The sequence below is a fragment of the Brachyhypopomus gauderio genome, unplaced genomic scaffold (assembly GCF_052324685.1).
Source record: "Brachyhypopomus gauderio isolate BG-103 unplaced genomic scaffold, BGAUD_0.2 sc64, whole genome shotgun sequence".
NCBI classification, from domain to species: Eukaryota; Metazoa; Chordata; class Actinopteri; order Gymnotiformes; family Hypopomidae; genus Brachyhypopomus; species Brachyhypopomus gauderio.
In genome coordinates, this window is record NW_027506885.1 from 828,979 (window position 1) to 845,901 (window position 16,923).

Sequence of the window (16,923 nt, forward strand, 5' to 3'; positions counted from 1 at the left end):
AGACAGATGTGTAGATACCAGAGACAAAAAAATGGATTATCTGCATGTCATTATCAGTAAGTACCGCAACATCAGAGTCTGATGAAAGCACTGATTCACGGCTGGGTCATTTCAGAAACATAATGGACGTTTGATATCTCTCCTCAAAGTTTCACTGGTAACACTGTCTACAAATCGTAGACAGCTATTCATAACATTCAGTGTCGTGCACAGACTGCTGTTTGACGCAACAAACAAACAGGACTTTTAACCACAACCTTTAAGCCAAACGTTAGACAGGTTTGTTGTCACACGGGTCCAGAGTAAATGATTACTGCACCAAACCAAGATGTTCCTTTGTAGATGTTGGCTTCATTTTGTAAGTTTATTTCCAGCTGGGTTTCTGTGACCCATGAAAGGCAACTGTTTGTATTTACATGGCATGGGTTATGGCAAATCTCATGATCAACCTCCATCTGTTACTGCATTGTACCACAACTACCAAATAATACTTTCAATTGAGCTTTAATTGACGGACTAAATAGTCTATTCCCATTGCAATATAATCCCATTATTCAGCCGGTGATTTAAGCGTTCGTTAACATAGCTAACGTGTCAGTACTTGCTTGTGCACGGCTGAAATCACGTGGCTCACGTGTGCGCAAGGCGCGTCAGCTTTTCGTTCTACCTGCGGGTCCTGCGAAGCTGACGCACGTTTGACGCTCATCAGCACAAATGATTTCGGCTGTCAAACGTTTTGGGGAACTTTGATGTTTAGCAAAGGGTCATCGTGATGGCCTTTGGGACAGGTTTATTGATTGGATTATCAGTCTGTAGCTGGACCTAAACGCTTCCAAAACTATGTTTGTGTCAGTCCACCTCATCTGACACGAATGAGTTAACTTTGGTACCATATGTGACTACTATCAAATAACCGATTTGACTAATTATAATTGACCTTTTCCGGTGTCCCGTTTAGTCTATAGATGCATCATCTGCAGATTAAGAAAACATTAACTTTTGTCTATATCTACATGACTAACCACTGTTAATGCAACAGGTAATTAGTCAAATGTATTATTTGATAACAGCCTGGTGATAGTGTAATGTGTACGTTAATTCAGTTTAAAGAAAACGATTTCGGAAAGTGCATCATTTTGAGAATAAATTGGGAGTCCCTGTCGTTTAATATTTGCTTCCCATGCAAATTGGAGCAAATCTGAAATACCCCGAACTTCGATCAGTGTCGATACTCTTAAACAAACACACTAGATTCCTCTTGCACTTGTAAGCGTGATGGTTCCGCGCTTTGGGCAACACAGCAGCAGAAACGATTGCGCAGCGCGAACTGGACAGTGACATTTTTTAGTGACATCAGTTATAACGCAGCAAACTCCTCCTCCGGTTAAATATAAAAGCAAGCAGAGAAACGCATGCAGGTTACCTCCGATCAAGACGGCACAGCGACCCAGGACAGTCGGTCCCCCCCGAACCTGAATTCTCTATCTAAGCTTCTGCAGCAATGGCACCAGTCGGGTCTAAGAGGGTAAGCATTCACGCTGCATCACTTTGACTATATTTTCGACTGGTTGCTATTTAAACACAAATTCCTGTAAAACTGAAACGCGAAGTTCGTTAGTACAACGTAAGGCGATGGGCGAACGCCAAGATCCAAACTCGGTCAACTTTACTTATGTGCAACGTGGTGCGCTCCCATCTTCCCGTGAAGCGCGAAATATCTGCGCCAAATGTTTGCGTCAAACTAATAGAACTTTTTTAGTAGGCTACTTACTTGGACTTACACGACCAGTAACTTATCTATATGACTGATAACCGTATTTCTCTTGCCCCCAAATAAATTAACAAACGTATTAATGCATGTTCATAGTCATAGATTAAAAGAAAATAGTTGCTATAAATCATTTAATATAATTTTCAGATTTTTCCCCCTCTCTCGCTTTTAACAAGGCAGAGGTGCAGTTCGCACGGGGGGAATCTGGTCTGCACGGATTTCCACGCAAACGGACCATTTCACTTCTGTCAGATTTGCTTCTAGACTCGGTGGTCTAATGTAATCGGGGTGTAGGTGGTGGGAGCGTGTTTTTTGTCACACGCGTACACAGACAAAATGCATGTCGAAAAAAACGAGCCGAACTCTCGGAGCATTAATGTCATCTCTGAGCTCTGTGCGTATTCAAGCCACGTTATTAAAGCGCCATACAAAAGATCATGTAGATGGTTGACGTCATGCATCTTTTCTGGTTACACGTTGCTGTGAAGCTGTTGCGCAAACGCTGAGCAGCAGTCTGACCAATGGCGCTGTGCGGGGGGCGGGGGGTCAGGGCGATCGACCAATCGTGGCGTGCGAGAGGGCGGGACCTATCAATATCAAAGCAACGTGTAGAACGTAAATGTCCAGATGATGGGAAAGACATATCCTTCATAGTTTAGCCATTTTAGAAATCCCAGCTGGATATATGTTTAGATCCGAAATGGAGGACGTCTGATCACCCTACTTTAACGCTTATTTGTTCTGAGTTCAACCCTGTCACAAACAAACAAACAAACACACCAAAACATGTCCCTGCAGGGTATTCTGGAGCGTCTCAATGGGGGCGAGATCGTAATCGGAGACGGCGGTTTCGTCTTCGCCCTGGAGAAACGAGGGTACGTTAAAGCCGGCCCCTGGACCCCCGAGGCAGCCGCGGAACACCCGGAGGCTGGTAAGAGGGCACAGAGCCATCATGGAGAATCTTGTCTTCTACAGCAACCTGGCGTCTGTCAACCTCAACACCCCCCTCCCCAAAACCCCCTCAACTTGGCCCCCATCATAACTATGTAGCAATTATCACTTTGACCCACTGATAGGATTCATCATATGCCTGATTATACTGTTAACATTTGCATGTTTAACTGTTTTAATTCATTCATGTTCTATATGTCTATTTAAATCCCTTGCTTTACATGTAAAACCAATTAATCATGCAATGACTGCCAGATCTGTGCAGATGGACAGAAAAGCTTTATTACACAGTAGTCAGCAACATTCTCTCTCTCTCTCTCTCTCTCGTCATATCAGTCCGACAGCTGCACAGGGAATTCCTGAGGGCAGGGTCAAATGTCATGCAGACCTTTACGTTCTACGCTAGCGATGACAAACTGGAGAACAGAGGCAACGACGTTCACTTCACTGTAAGACGCACGGGGGACAGAGACGTGAATATTAAACACAATCTGTAGTATTGGTAGTGCTCGGCTAGACAAGCCAGCGGGGGAAAACTCAGTCAGTGTGTGAACATGTGCCATCCTGCTTTTCTTGGGATCTTCTCCTGTGTTTCTCTGTGTGGTTTGTGATGAATTACAAAAAAAAAAAACAGATGTCGCTCTTGTGGAATTCAAATCATTCAGCTTTCTGTTTGTGGAAGCCCTCCTCAAACAGTTATTATATTACTGTATGACTCTACAACATGAGTATTTGGTAACATAGATTCAAGGACAGATTCCAAAGCAAATTCATGATAGTCACTTGAACTTATTGAAAAGGTGATCGCCCAGAGTACAGACATGCACAGAAATGTCCATGAACGTCTAAAAGGCACAAAACAGAGAAGAGCCTGTAGAAGACCCACTCTTAAACGTATTAAATGTTGTTTATACATGTGTTATGAGCAATACCACCTCTGACCCCTAGGGGCAGCAAGTCAACGAGGCTGCTTGCGACCTCGCCAGGCAGGTAGCCAATGAGGGCGATGCACTGGTAGCTGGTGGAGTCTCCCAGACACCCTCTTACCTGAGCTGCAAAAGCGAGACCGAGGTGAAGGACATTTTCAAGAAGCAATTGGACGTCTTCCTCAAGAAGAACGTGGACTTCCTTATCGCGGAGGTGAAAAAGTCATGTCACCATGTTTCACTTATCTTAGCATCGTTAGTTGTAGCTTATATATCAAATAACCTGGCCAGGACTGCAGTATCCGCAGGCTTGGTTCAAAGATGATGGCATGTTCTGCTAACTTGTGTCCTGGAGCAAAGATCCTTAACTCCAGGTTGCTCCAGAAAGTTTTTCAACAAACTCTTTGTTGGAAGAAATGTTCTGGAGTTTCCAGTAGAACGGGGCATAGTCCTAATAACAATAACGCACAAGGCTCTTCAGCCAAGATGTGTGTGAGGAGCTGATGGCAGGTCGTGTGTGTGTGTGTGTGTGGCAGTATTTTGAGCACGTGGAGGAGGCGGAGTGGGCGGTGCAGGTGCTGAAGGCTACCGGCAAACCCGTCGCAGCCACCATGTGTATCGGACCCATGGGGGACATGCACGGGCTGAGTCCTGGAGAGTGTGCAGTCAGGCTGGTGAAAGCAGGTGACACACACACACACACACACATACACACACAAGGAAGCAAATCTCAGCTCAGGCCTTGCCCCAGCCCATCCACCTCATCACTGCGATCGTGCTGCAGGCGCTGACATCGTTGGTGTGAACTGTCACTTCGACCCGATGACCTGTGTCAAGACGGTGGCCATAATGAAGGCGGCGGTGGAGAAGGCGGGGCTTAAGGCTCACTACATGGTTCAGCCCCTGGCCTACCATACCCCTGACTGCGGCTGCCAAGGGTTCATCGATCTGCCCGAGTTCCCATTCGGTACACACACACACACACAAGCACATGCCCTGTACATCATGTCCAGTGTATGTCTAAGCAAAGGGGGTCCTCAGGGCAATGTCCACACAAACACACACATGCACAATGTCCACACAAACACACACATGCACAATGTCCACACAAACACACACATGCACAATGTCCACACTCACTTTTCCTATTTTCTTCTCTCTGCTTCAGATATGAGGCCATTCCAATGTATTCTTTTCTTACAATGAACATCATCCCATCTAACTTTTAAAAAGAAAATGTGCATTCATGAAATATTAAGTATTTATAAAATGTATAAAATTATATCATTTCACGAGGTGAAAATACCTTTACACAGTGTACATCATCTAGCAAACCTTAGCACATTAGCACTACAAACGTCAACACATTCGCACACACACACATACACAGGGTCTGATTCTGTAAGCTACACAGTCAATAACCCTGGATCTGACTGGTGCCCCCCCCCCAGCCCTGGAGCCCAGAGTGCTGACCCGTTGGGACATGCAGCAATACGCCCGGGAGGCCTTCAAGGCAGGCATCCGCTACATCGGGGGCTGCTGCGGGTTCGAGCCGTACCACATCCGGGCCGTAGCCGAGGAGCTGGCCCCAGAGAGGGGTTCCCTGCCCGAGGCCTCGCAGAAACACGGCATGTGGGGCAGCGGCCTTGAGATGCACACCAAGCCCTGGGTCCGAGCCCGGTAGGTGGGGCTCCCGCATCGCACACATGCTTCAAGATGATCTTCAGCGGTTGGTTGGGTTTCTCACTCCACCGACACACGTGAAAGGTTCTATCTGATTATCAGAATTCAGAGGCTGTGATGATGATCTGGAAGTTGTGGAGTGCTGATTCTTAAACTGTCGTAGTGATCAGGGAAAAAACGCGGAATACACAGTAGCAGCTTAACCTCAAACACAGGAGCGGCCCAGACCTCTGCACATTACACTGGCCTCTACGGTCAGGAAGGAGAATACGGAAATGTTTTTACAAAGCAACAAACTTGTTAAAAACATTCTCATTAATCTTTTGCTTGATTTTGTTGAACAGTGCACAGATGTGTCTTTTAGGACTTCATAAACTGTTCTATAAACGTTCACAGTTTATTTACATTCAAACCTATAAGCACTAAACATATTAACTCAACTGAATATTAACTCGTACTAAATAGCAAGCAGTATCCTGTAATCCTTCCGCTAAACGTGTCTGTAGGCCAGTTTAGCGTTTCCTCACATTGTCACACGGGATCAGGTGTTGTGGATAGAGATGTACGCACAACCTTTGTCCTGATGCGGTGTCTCCTGATTGGCCTGTTATTCCAGAGCCCGCCGTGACTACTGGGAGAAGATAAAGCCAGCCTCCGGCCGCCCGCTGTGCCCGTCCATGTCGGCCCCGGACGGCTGGGGGGTCACTAAAGGTCACCCCGACCTCATGCAGCAGAAGGAAGCCACCAGCCAGGAGCAACTGCGCCCCCTGTTTGCCAAAGCTGACGGCAAGTGAGGAGGGTTCCCAGGAAGGGGCGGGGCTACAACCTGTTCCCACGTTACCAAAGATACGACGAATCCAACCAAGAAACCCCTTTGCTGGGCATGTCAGATCAGGGAGGTAGAATGAAAGACACAAGAACATTCTCCTCATCATTGTTCCCTTTTCCCCCACGTTTACATATGCACAATTAAAGGACGTGTTCTTGTTGCCTTGGTATGGCAGGACCATTTTTTATCAGTATTTTCCCCAGCTTTGTGTTGCAGTGTTTTGCGTTTGGCAGGTTTTCTTCCTCAAGCAAGATTCATACACTCAAACGTGTGCTTGAAATTCTATTCGCGGCACTGCAATCCGTATAAGTTTGTAGCCATCCACTATTTCTGCTGTTTATACTCAGTAGGTTGTTGTATAAGGACGTTAAACTCAAGTTCCTCGTCATCATCTCTAGATGGCACTCTAGAGCTCCTTATTGCTTGAGATAACATGACCACATCCTGATTTAGGAGTAGTTCAAAATGTAGCAAAGCTACATTCTGTGTTTTCTGGACACTCCAGTATTTTGCCAGTGTTGTCCATTCAAGTGATTGTTTATTGACTTTCCCCCATTTTTGCTTCTTGCTTCATTAAAAATTCAACATGCACGTTTCTCTTTTTTTTCCAGTAGATTTTTGTCTCTTCACTTTTGTCATGCATACCTGAAAATAAGGCACATCGCACCATTTACAGATGACAGAATCAATATGCAATTTTTTTGCATTCCATCACTGCATTATACACAAACAGCGGGTATATGATTCGGGAATATTACTGTGCGTTCACACTGAAAGCGACGAGAGCGACACGGCGACCGGAAGTCATTCATTTTCAATGAGAGTGAGCGACACCCAGCGACGCGACGCGAAGTGAGCGATTCGAGCGACGCGAACAAGTTGAGCTTGGCTCAACTTTATGCAAATGAGCAGTGACGCGCGGCGGCGACTACCAATCAGAAAGTATGTTTGCACCCTCCTCCGAAACCGCACCTCTGACTTTGGTTCCTACTGATTATTTGTTCCGATTGCAAAATGGAAGAGAGATTAATAGTGGCTGTCTCTGGATGTCCCGCACTTTACGATGTTTATTTTTGGAGGGAATACTGTTCATTTGTTAAAAAACATCTGCAATAAATTAGCGTATACCCTATTATTGGTTATGATTTTTTAAATTCCTGTTTGATCTTCGGGTCAGGGGTAAAAAGTAAAAAAAATACATAAACATTTTAGGCTTATATACTATATGTGTTTTATACACACACTATGTTTTATACACGCACTCCTTTATAATCGTGTGTCCTGTAATCAATAGATTAAAATAAATACTGCGTCCTGCTTTAAAAACGTGATTTGCATATCTGTCACGTGCTGCATGCAGGCGTGATGTTGGACACGCCCCCACGCGACGCGATGCTGGCGACTCGGCGACGGAGAGCAATTTTATCGCTTTCGGTGTGAACGCACAGTTACACGAATATGGAGCTCAGGTTCTCCTTTAAACAGGCAAACGTACCGAGGTGGGGATTGATGTAGTGATTTTCTGAGCCTAATACAAATCTGAGTAGACAACAAACGACACCCAACATTTCAAGTTTATGGTTTTGATCAGTCGCCAAACGTGTCTTTCCTACCGAAATAAAAGTTACAAAAGCAGTATAGCTAATGTTCTGGGATTTCTCCTCAACCTAATCTATGTCTACCGCATCTCTAGTGTATGATTGATTACCACACTTAAATACAATTTCAACATGTCTTCCTATCCTTTGAAAACCATAGAAAACTCCAGACGCTGTAATCTAGCGTATGGTGATGAACTATTGTAAACGAATTGATAGACGATTTTCGCCCTCTCGTGGACAAATAAAAAACCGTAATGTTGCACTGGGTTGACTAGACACTTTGAAAATATAATTCGGTATTGACACCACAAATTGGCCACAAATCCACTCGAGAGACACAGAATTGTTTTTCATTAATCATCAAAGCGATTTGTCACTTCCGGTTGCGTCAAGAGAAATGTAATTGATTCGTCTTTCTTATGGACAGATCATCATCAATTATTGAGCGGAAATCAGTTCATGCCCTTTCAACAACATTATTCACTGTATTTTTAGCATCCGTGATTCTAAGCGTTTTTTTTGTGAGCCGTATTTATTTATAAACTACTGTACTGAATACAGGATTCTTTTCCTTTCTTAAACTCAGTGAGTGGTTGCCACGCCCCCTGTACCCGTTTCCATTTCTATGTTTTGCTGCAATCATATTTAATGAATAAATATTCATCACCAGGATTTTGCTCAAGCTTGCTAGATTTTCTAATTAGCAATCCAGGTAAAATTAGTGGAATTAACACAATCCAGGAAGCCTGAGCAAAATCCTGGTGAGGACTTTTAATCGCGGCACCTGGAATTGACAGCACTAATAAATATAAAACCTGAGGTTGAGTTAGTGGTTTTTACCCTGATTCAAGTACTTTATAGTCAACTGGCGCCATCTGGTGGAGCAATCATAGTTTTTCAACTCCTGAATTCCTTTATGAAGGCTCCTTCTCCCTGTACACACCTGCGTGTTTGAGGAAGGTACATACACCACCTACATTAATTAGGGATGCCACCAGACTCCCCTCCATTACACACCCCTACCTGCTGTAAGAAGTGAATCTCACACTGACGTCTGGTCCTCTCATTTCACATATGAGTGTTGCTTGATTTCTGAGTGGATATAAAGTGTCCTTGGCTGCAGGCTCCTTTTAGCATAAAGATTACCTGTGTGATTTTAACTCAGTGAGTGGTTGTCACGCCCCCTGTACCTGTTTCCATTTCCCATTAGTCACATGCTGCCAACCGTCCTGTCACTCCATCACTCTCAACCTATCAGGACCAACTCCTGTGTTCCTCCATGATTATTGGAGAGACTACACCTGCTCCTAATTAAAAGTATCTATTTAACCTGTCTGCATTCACATACTCATTATGAAGAACTGTCATGTCTCCTTCATGCGTACTGATGTGGGGCTTTGCTTGGTTTGGTGTCATTTGCATTTATTTATGATTTGTTTATTCTGTACACACATTAGACACTTTATTTATTATAAATGTAAATTAAAATGTGTGCCATATTTTTGTCAATTGTGATTTTTACACCGCAATCGAAATTTGTCCTCCGCTTTTAACTAGTGGTGGGCCGTTAACGGCGTTCGTTAATTTGATACTCTTATCGGGCGATAAAAAAATTATCGCCGTTAATCTATTCTTAAAGTTGGGTTGGGAACTGGGTCAACTTGATAGTTTAGTTCGGCTGTATTCCTAACCAAATTGCACAGTAGGGGCGAGAACGAGTTTTCAAACCTGTGAATTACAAATCGTACGTGTGTTTACATGGATACGGCCACGAAGTCGCCAGGTTTGCTTCATGGAAAATTCATTTTTAGGAACGTAAAGTGTTACTGGAGCTAGAGGTCTGCACTCCCGCGGTAATCCCGCGGGTCCCGCGGGACCCGACAGAATATCTTGCGGCGCGGGACAGAATTTAATTGTTATTGGCGGGAGCGGGAGTTGAATTAGTCCAGGCGATGTGGGAGCGGGACCACATATACATGTAGAAAAATCCCGCAAATTAATAGTCTAGAACATTATAATAATAACAACGCAATGATTTCCATGCATAAGGAACAGGACGAAAACAACTAATCATTCAGTAAGTAAGCAATAAACTAATTCAAAATATTGGCTAAGCAACTGATCATGTGAACATGAAGTGTGCGTCATTTTGTCATTTTGATACAGAAATGGCAGAGACTGTAGACCAGGGGTCGGCAACCTTTGAGACATGGAGTGCCAACTTTAACATGTCCAGTCAATGAGTGTGCCACTATGGCGGCGAGTTTAATTTGTTGACCGAGGAGGGGGGAGGTGTAAATCGACACAAAAAGTATTATATCGCGATCGATCGCCAAGTTTAAACGCCTCCGCCGTTCGCGCGAGGTGTGCGAGCGGAGTCGCGCGCTACGGTCACTCGCGAAAGTATAATCCATTAATATAATAATTTATATTAAAATATATATTTTTGCTGATGCTGGTCCAGCGTGTCGCGTGCCAGTGACTATGCCTCGGTGTGCCAATGGTGGCACGCGTGCCATAGGTTGCCGACCCCTGCTGTAGACGGTCAACCAGTTTCAGCTGTGGAAAATTCTATTAAAACAGGCGAATACACCACAATTAAGCCAACTACATGAAAGTCTGATGTATGGAAGTCATATTCCATTGTAATTAATGGAGATGGAAATCGGCTTGTTGTGATACATGTCAGAAAGTGTTGGTGTACGTCACCTAACGGGATGTGTTTGGACTGTGATAAGAAATGGGACAGCGCGATCAATCGCTATATTGCTGTTTTAATAAATACATAAGAAAATTAAGTACTAAATCTAATTAATTCAATTCATATTAGGATTGCGGGTGGGGGCAACAGAAATGTGTATGTGGTGGGCGGGTGCGGGATTAAAACAAGCGATTTTTTGGCCGGTGCGGGCGGGAGCGGGATTAAAACAAGCAGGTGCGGGCGGGAGCGGGATTAAAACAAGCGATTTTTTGGCGGGAGCGGGTCTAAAACAAGCGGGAGCGGGATTAAAAAAGCAGTCCCGCGCAGACCTCTAACTGGAGCGGAGCTCGGAGCGGTCGTTTTCTGCATGGTCCTAGTGCTAGATTCGTCGCTATTTAAATATTTCTTTTTAACCGTTAAAACTGCAGAGGACCAAAACCGGCTTTTGAAAAAGTCCCCCCCAAATTACGTCCGTGAGGTTAAATGTACTAAATGTTAGCTTACATTTCAAATACCATGTTTAGCTGAATAAACATGTTATCAACCCCTTTTAATGTACAGTATGTAGGCTTACAAATTCATGTTTAACTGAATAAACGAGTAGTCTACATTTTATTGAGCATGTTTTTTTCTTCAAGTATCAAAGTAGAACAGCTTCCTCAAGCAGTCATTGATGCATTTTGGAAACAGGAGATGAGCCCCTGGTCTAATGCACCCTCTGTATTAAGAAATCCTATCTCAAAAACTGACTTTTAGTCATTACTTTGGTAGCACGCATATGAGCCATTTTAATATAGATTAATCTAGATTAATTTCAAGATTTCAGTGAGATTAATCTAGATTAAAAAAATTAATCTATGCCCACCCCTACTTTTAACACATCTGTGCAGTTAGAACACTCACACACACACACACACACACACACACACACACACACACTAGTGATTACTAGGGGGCTGTGGTGCACACGTGCCCAGAGCGGTGTGCAGCCCTAGCCCGGCGCCTGGGGAGCAGTTGGGGTTAGGTGCCTTGCTCAAGGGCACCTCAGTCATGGCCTCAGGTCTGGGAATCGAACCCACGACCCTCCGGTCACAAGACCAGTTCCCTAACCACCAGGCCATGACTGCCCCATAAAAGACGGTTAGATGACACGACGAAGGTGGCATTTTTAACCGCGTGTTGCAGGTCACAGGGAGCGCTTCCCTTCAATTCCTGCCATTCCATTCCTTTCCAAGGGAGTGCTAACCACCTGGACTTCCATGAAAATTATGGAGTTACTGAAGAACATGGCAGCAAACAACATGATTATTTTACATAATTCAAACATAATTTATCAGTCATCATTGAAGAAGGGTAAAGAATCTCCAGGCCAGTCTAGAAGATGTAATGGAGAAGAAGGAACGTTTACTCAGGGTGGTCCAGTCATCACAGCAGAGGTTAGAAAACAGGCAGACAAATGAGGCAGACAGGCAGACACTGGGGGCAGTGTGATCTCAGTGTGTCTTCATGCCCAGCACACTTTAACTACTCTCAGTCTGCCAGGCAGTGGAGGTCTTTGACTCTTCTCATCTTCAACCTGTACTACAGGTGTTTGGCTCCTTCCACCTCCCACCAGTAGTAGAGGAGTTTGGCACCTCCCACTTTCCTCCAGCTCTGCAGGGCCTTTGCCCCTCCCACTTTCTACAGCAGTGGATGGTCTCTTGCAGGTCTGGAAGCCCACTGCTCTCCCCACTTGTTCTGTCTTCTTTGCTTTCTTTTCTGCCTTCTTCTCTGCCCTTTTCTCCTCCCACTTTCTCCATTGAGCCTCCCACTCCTGTCACTTCTGCTCCTGTTTCATCAGCTGTCTCCTCCTCTTCTGCTCAACCTGAGCCACGGTGAGCACTTCATCACGGTGCCAGATTGCAGAGCCTGTTTGAAGAGAAAACATGTTGAAAACTGGTTGGAATTCATCTGTTCTCTCTTTTCTCTCTTTCTTCATCTAACACACTGATTCTGGATTTTATGTAATGCATGTTAACATACACTATGTACTGTTTAAAAAGGCCTTACATCAAACTATAATGTAAACAAACTGTAAAGTGTTTATATAAGACACACTTACTGTTCGATAGAGGAAAGGTTGATGGACTGCGTTAGGCGAGTTCTTAATATGATTTCGTCCACCTTCGGAGTGTCGGTCAGAACACTGGAGAATGCACGGGGGTGATGCTCATATTCTTTAATCACAATCTCAGCACAGCACATCAGTTCCACGGTAATTACAGTGCTCACGAGTTTATATAGCAGGTAAGCAGTAAAGATAACGAAGTGTGTAACGTATGGTCTGCAACAAATAGCAGATGACATGCATTAATATAACCGTACAACAGTTAACGGTAATAAACATACATGGTGGTTTTACACGCTCACAGCGTGCCTAGTATTCAAATTAATTCAGTATTGTCCTTAGACCTTACAAGAATCAACTACAAATAATAAACTGGACAATGTCATAGAAATCAGCGGTAACTTCACGCTATTTAACTAGCAGGCTAAACTCGTAAGTTCGCGGCAGCTGTACTTCAACATTACTCTAGTCCGTTAACAACAGGGAGGAAATATAAACTCTTAATGAATCAAGTTAACTAACAATAATTCCAGGACCGTAACAAATACTCACATTTTGTCATGAACGCATACAAACACAAATACACACACGCCAGGTTGGTGAAGAATCAGTACAAGTTCGCATGTGCTCAATAACTCCCGCCTGTCACGTCGCCAGCCTCTGACGTGTCAGCAGTGGCGCTCTCCGCTGTAGTATGTACGGGGGGAGCAGCGGTCTTTCCAACATCGCCGCCCCCAAATTTATTCTTAAATTTGCCCCCCTGGAAGGACCGTTTGAGTGACCTGTTGATCATCCTCAGCATCCTGCACCTTCGGCAGCAATATCAGTCGGGTGACTGGCCTGAGATACACTTTGCCCTCTATCTGAACTTCTGCTGTCCTCACTCGATCATCAGACCCAGGGAAAACTCTCACGACTTGTCCTATCTGCCAACTTGACCGAGGCAGTTGTGGGTCGACCAACATCACAGTCTCTCCGATTGCAATGTTGTCAGTTGGGCTCTGCCATTTCCCTCTAGTTTGCATCCCAAGCAGGTAATTGTTCACAAAGGCTGACCAGAATTTATCGGCCAAGAGCTGGGAGTGTCTCCATCTCCTGTTGCTGAGGCGCTCTGACCTGGGATAAACTACCTGAGGTAGAGAGCTGTCTGGCCGCCCCATAAGGAGACAGTTTGGAGTTATGGGATCGGGGTCTGAACAGTTTGAAGAAGCATACCCGAGTGGCTTGGAGTTGAGGATTGCCTCGATCTCTATGAGGACTGTCCTGAGTACTTCCTCAGTAACTGCATCTGTGCCAAGGATGGTATAGAGCGCAGTCTTCAGAGAGCGGATCTCTCGCTCCCATGCTCCTCCGAAGTGAGGTGCAGCTGGGGGATTAAAATGGAAGTGGATCTGTTGAGTAGCCAGCTTCTGCTGTAGGTTGGGACTGAGCTGACTGTAGGTGTTCTTGAGCTCGGTATTGCCTCCACGGAAATTAGTTCCCTGATCAGAATAGAGTTCTGCCGGCTTTCCACGGCGCGCTATGAACCTCCTAAGGTCCATAAGGAATGCATCAGTGTCTATTGCAGTCAGGATTTCTATATGAGCCGCTCTTGTTGTGAGGCATTTAAACAGAAGGCCCCATCTCTTCTCGCACCGTCTCCCGATCTTAACCAGGAACGGCCCAAAGCAGTCTACACCGGTTGAGTAGAAAGCAGGTTTGTATAGTCTAAGTCGAGGGGGAGGTAGATCTGCCATCTTCTGAAAGGCTGGCCTTGACTTCCACCGGCAACACTTTAGGCATTTCCTCTGCTCTTTCTTAATGGCTTCTCTGCCTCTGAGGATACAGACCTTCCGGCGGAGTTCTGCAAAGACTCGTTCAGGTCCTGGGTGACCCAAGCGCTCGTCGTAGTTCTGAATGAGTGATCGGGTTATTGGGTGGCAGGGATCTAATACTATGGGGTGTTTTACGCTAAAGTCAAGGTCCTCGACTCTCCTCAGTCGGCCACCCACTCGAATAAGCTCGGTCTCTCGATCGAAGTCCGGGGATAAGTTAAACATTCTACTGTTTGCACGCACTGGTTTACCGGCCTTGAGTAGACAATAGTCTGCGAAACTCTCCATTTGGGCTCGTTTGTGCTCGGTGGTTAGGAGCTTTGCTAACTGGGCGCCAGTGAGGGCTGCACAGAGCTCTAATCTCGGTATAGAGTGCTGTTTTCGGGGGGCCACCCGTGACCTAGCTAAGAGGAAAGACAGATTTATCTTACCTCCCTTATCCTCAGAGCGCAGGTATGCCACGGACCCATATGCTCTCTCAGAGGCATCACTGAAGATGTGGATGTCATGGAGTACATCGAGTCGGTCCATGTCGGGTGGAGTGTAACATCTAGGTAAGGCTAACAGGGGTAGATATTGGAGCTCGTCTTCCCAGCATCGCCAGGCTTGGAGTAGGTCCTCGGGGATCTGAGGATCATCCCAGTCTCTGTGTCTTCCCCATAGCTGCTGTACAATCAGCTTAGCTCGTGTGGTATATGGGAGGATGACTCCAAGGGGGTCATATTGACGTGCCAGTACCCTGTATATGTTCCGCATGGTTGGTGCCTCATACCTGACAGGTCGGTACTTGAAACCTAGTTCATCTGTTCCGCAGTGCCAGCTAAGTTCAAGGGTTGATTCGCGTGGATCTGTCTTGTCCTGGGAGAGCCACAATTCTAATTCTGCAGAACGAGCTTCTAAAGGTAGGTGACTGACCACCTCAGGGATGTTGGAGGCCCACTGGCGAAGATCAAAGCCTCCCTGGGCCAGGTGCACTCGTAGTCTGTCGAGCAGATGTCGCGCTTCTTGGGCTGTCGTCAGGCTCTGCAGACAGTTGTCCACATAAAAATGTCTCTTTACAGAATCATGTATGTCTGCATCTAGGAGAGAGGCATGCCTTTGGAGTGCGAAGGATGCACAGCAAGGGCTGCAGGTCGTCCCAAAGGGTAGAACCTGCCACTCGTAGACATCTGGGGTGTCTCCCGTCCTCAGGTTCCTCCACACAAACCTCAAGAGGGGCCTGTCCTTGGGTAGAAGCCGAACCTGATGGAACATACCTTTTATGTCGCCACTTATCGCAACAGTGTGTTCCCTGAAACGAATGAGGACTCCTAATAATGAAGGGCTTAACATAGGGCCCGGCAGTAGACTCTCGTTTAGGTTGAGGCCTTGATATTGGAAAGAGCAATTGAACACGATGCGATCCTTTCCATTATTGCTCACCATGTGATGGGGGATGTACCAGCTCTCCTCGCTTGCGGATAATGTTGTTGACGATAGCTTCTTGATGGCTCCAGCGCGTTCTAGTTTGACAATCTCCTCGTTGTACACAACTGCTTTATCTGGAGCTCTTGCCAGACGCCGCTCGAGGCTCCTGAGGCTGGGCATGACGGCCTCCTTCGTGGCGTTGAAGGAAGGAGAGTTTTTCTTCCGCAGCAGCGGGGTGGCGTAGCGGAGCACTCCGTCCACGTCCACTCTGGAAGTCTCTGTTTCAAGGTGCTTCATGGATTCCTGTTCTTCCTTTGACCAGGTAGCCTGCTTCTCGCTGAGGTAAGGCAGGACATCAAGCTGCCAGAGCCTTTCTACATCTCTTTTCAACTCCATCTGTGCTGGGGAAAGGCAGAGGTACAGGCACTGTTGTGGTTGAAGTTGTGTCTCTAGCTGGCTGGTAGGTCCTTGCAACGTCCATCCAAGCTTGGTCTTGATGGCGGCAGGACCGCCTCGCGGGCCCATCCGAACCGGGGCAATGGGTGTTATGAGATGTGTGTGATCTGCACCTATGAGAAGTAAGGGGCGCACCTTATTAAGAGGCTGGATGGGTAGATCTTTCAGATGCTGGTATTTCCTCAATAGATCAGCTGAGTAGGAGTAGTCAGCGAGGGCAAGGCAGTTAGCTGTGAAGGCTGCTGTGATGCTGTAGGTCTTCTTTGGGTTAGATGTAGGAGAAATGTGAAATGAAACTGATGCCCCCTGTATGTTCTGAACGTCCTGGCGGATTGTCCTTAGTGCTAGGGATTCTGCGGTGCCTTGGGTTCCCAGCTGACGCGCAGCAGCGGGAAGAAGGATTGTGCGCTCTGATCCATCATCCAGGATCGCATATATATCCAGCAGCTTGGACTCACAGCGCAGTAGCACTCTAACAACCTTTAAGAGGACACGTCTCCCGTCGGCAGGTCTGTCCACATACAGATAACTGTTCTCTGAATTAATCAGGCAGGAATCCTCTCTGGGTCTAGGGCTGTTGATATCGTGCAGGATATGGAGGTGATTCCCTTGACATTTGCTGCATGGCTTCTTAAGCGTGCACCGTGCCGCTTGGTGCTCTCGTGCGCAGCGCCAAC

The 16,923-nt window shown here is 45.9% G+C and overlaps 1 protein-coding gene, 1 long non-coding RNA gene and 1 other non-coding gene across 3 annotated transcripts; 1 reads left to right on the top strand and 2 right to left on the bottom strand.

Annotated features, from left to right (window-relative positions):
- Positions 1-1,271: 1,271 nt before the first annotated feature.
- On the top strand, positions 1,272-6,751 carry bhmt (betaine-homocysteine methyltransferase). Its single transcript, XM_076988849.1, has 8 exons — positions 1,272-1,525; positions 2,570-2,702; positions 3,059-3,171; positions 3,671-3,862; positions 4,185-4,332; positions 4,433-4,615; positions 5,100-5,328; positions 5,948-6,751. Exons 1-8 carry the CDS (start codon positions 1,502-1,504, stop codon positions 6,123-6,125), a joined length of 1,200 nt encoding a protein of 399 aa, XP_076844964.1. The 5' UTR covers positions 1,272-1,501; the 3' UTR covers positions 6,126-6,751.
- Positions 6,483-8,959, bottom strand: LOC143490234 (uncharacterized). The gene is made up of 2 exons (XR_013124903.1): positions 8,785-8,959; positions 6,483-6,805 (listed from the first exon to the last, which is right to left on the bottom strand). It is a non-coding gene; the product is annotated as an uncharacterized LOC143490234 (long non-coding RNA).
- A 2,633-nt stretch (positions 8,960-11,592) lies between these two features.
- LOC143490294 (U6atac minor spliceosomal RNA) lies at positions 11,593-11,730 on the bottom strand. The gene has a single exon (XR_013124921.1). It is a non-coding gene; the product is annotated as a U6atac minor spliceosomal RNA (small nuclear RNA).
- Between the last annotated feature and the right edge of the window lie 5,193 nt (positions 11,731-16,923).

Coding starts and splice junctions, on each gene's coding strand:
- bhmt (XM_076988849.1), top strand. CDS start 1,502: ATGGCACCAGTCGGGTCTAAGAGG. Junction 1,526..2,569: donor CACCAGTCGGGTCTAAGAGG/GTAAGCATTCAC, acceptor ATGTCCCTGCAG/GGTATTCTGGAGCGTCTCAA. Junction 4,616..5,099: donor TCTGCCCGAGTTCCCATTCG/GTACACACACAC, acceptor CCCCCCCCCCAG/CCCTGGAGCCCAGAGTGCTG.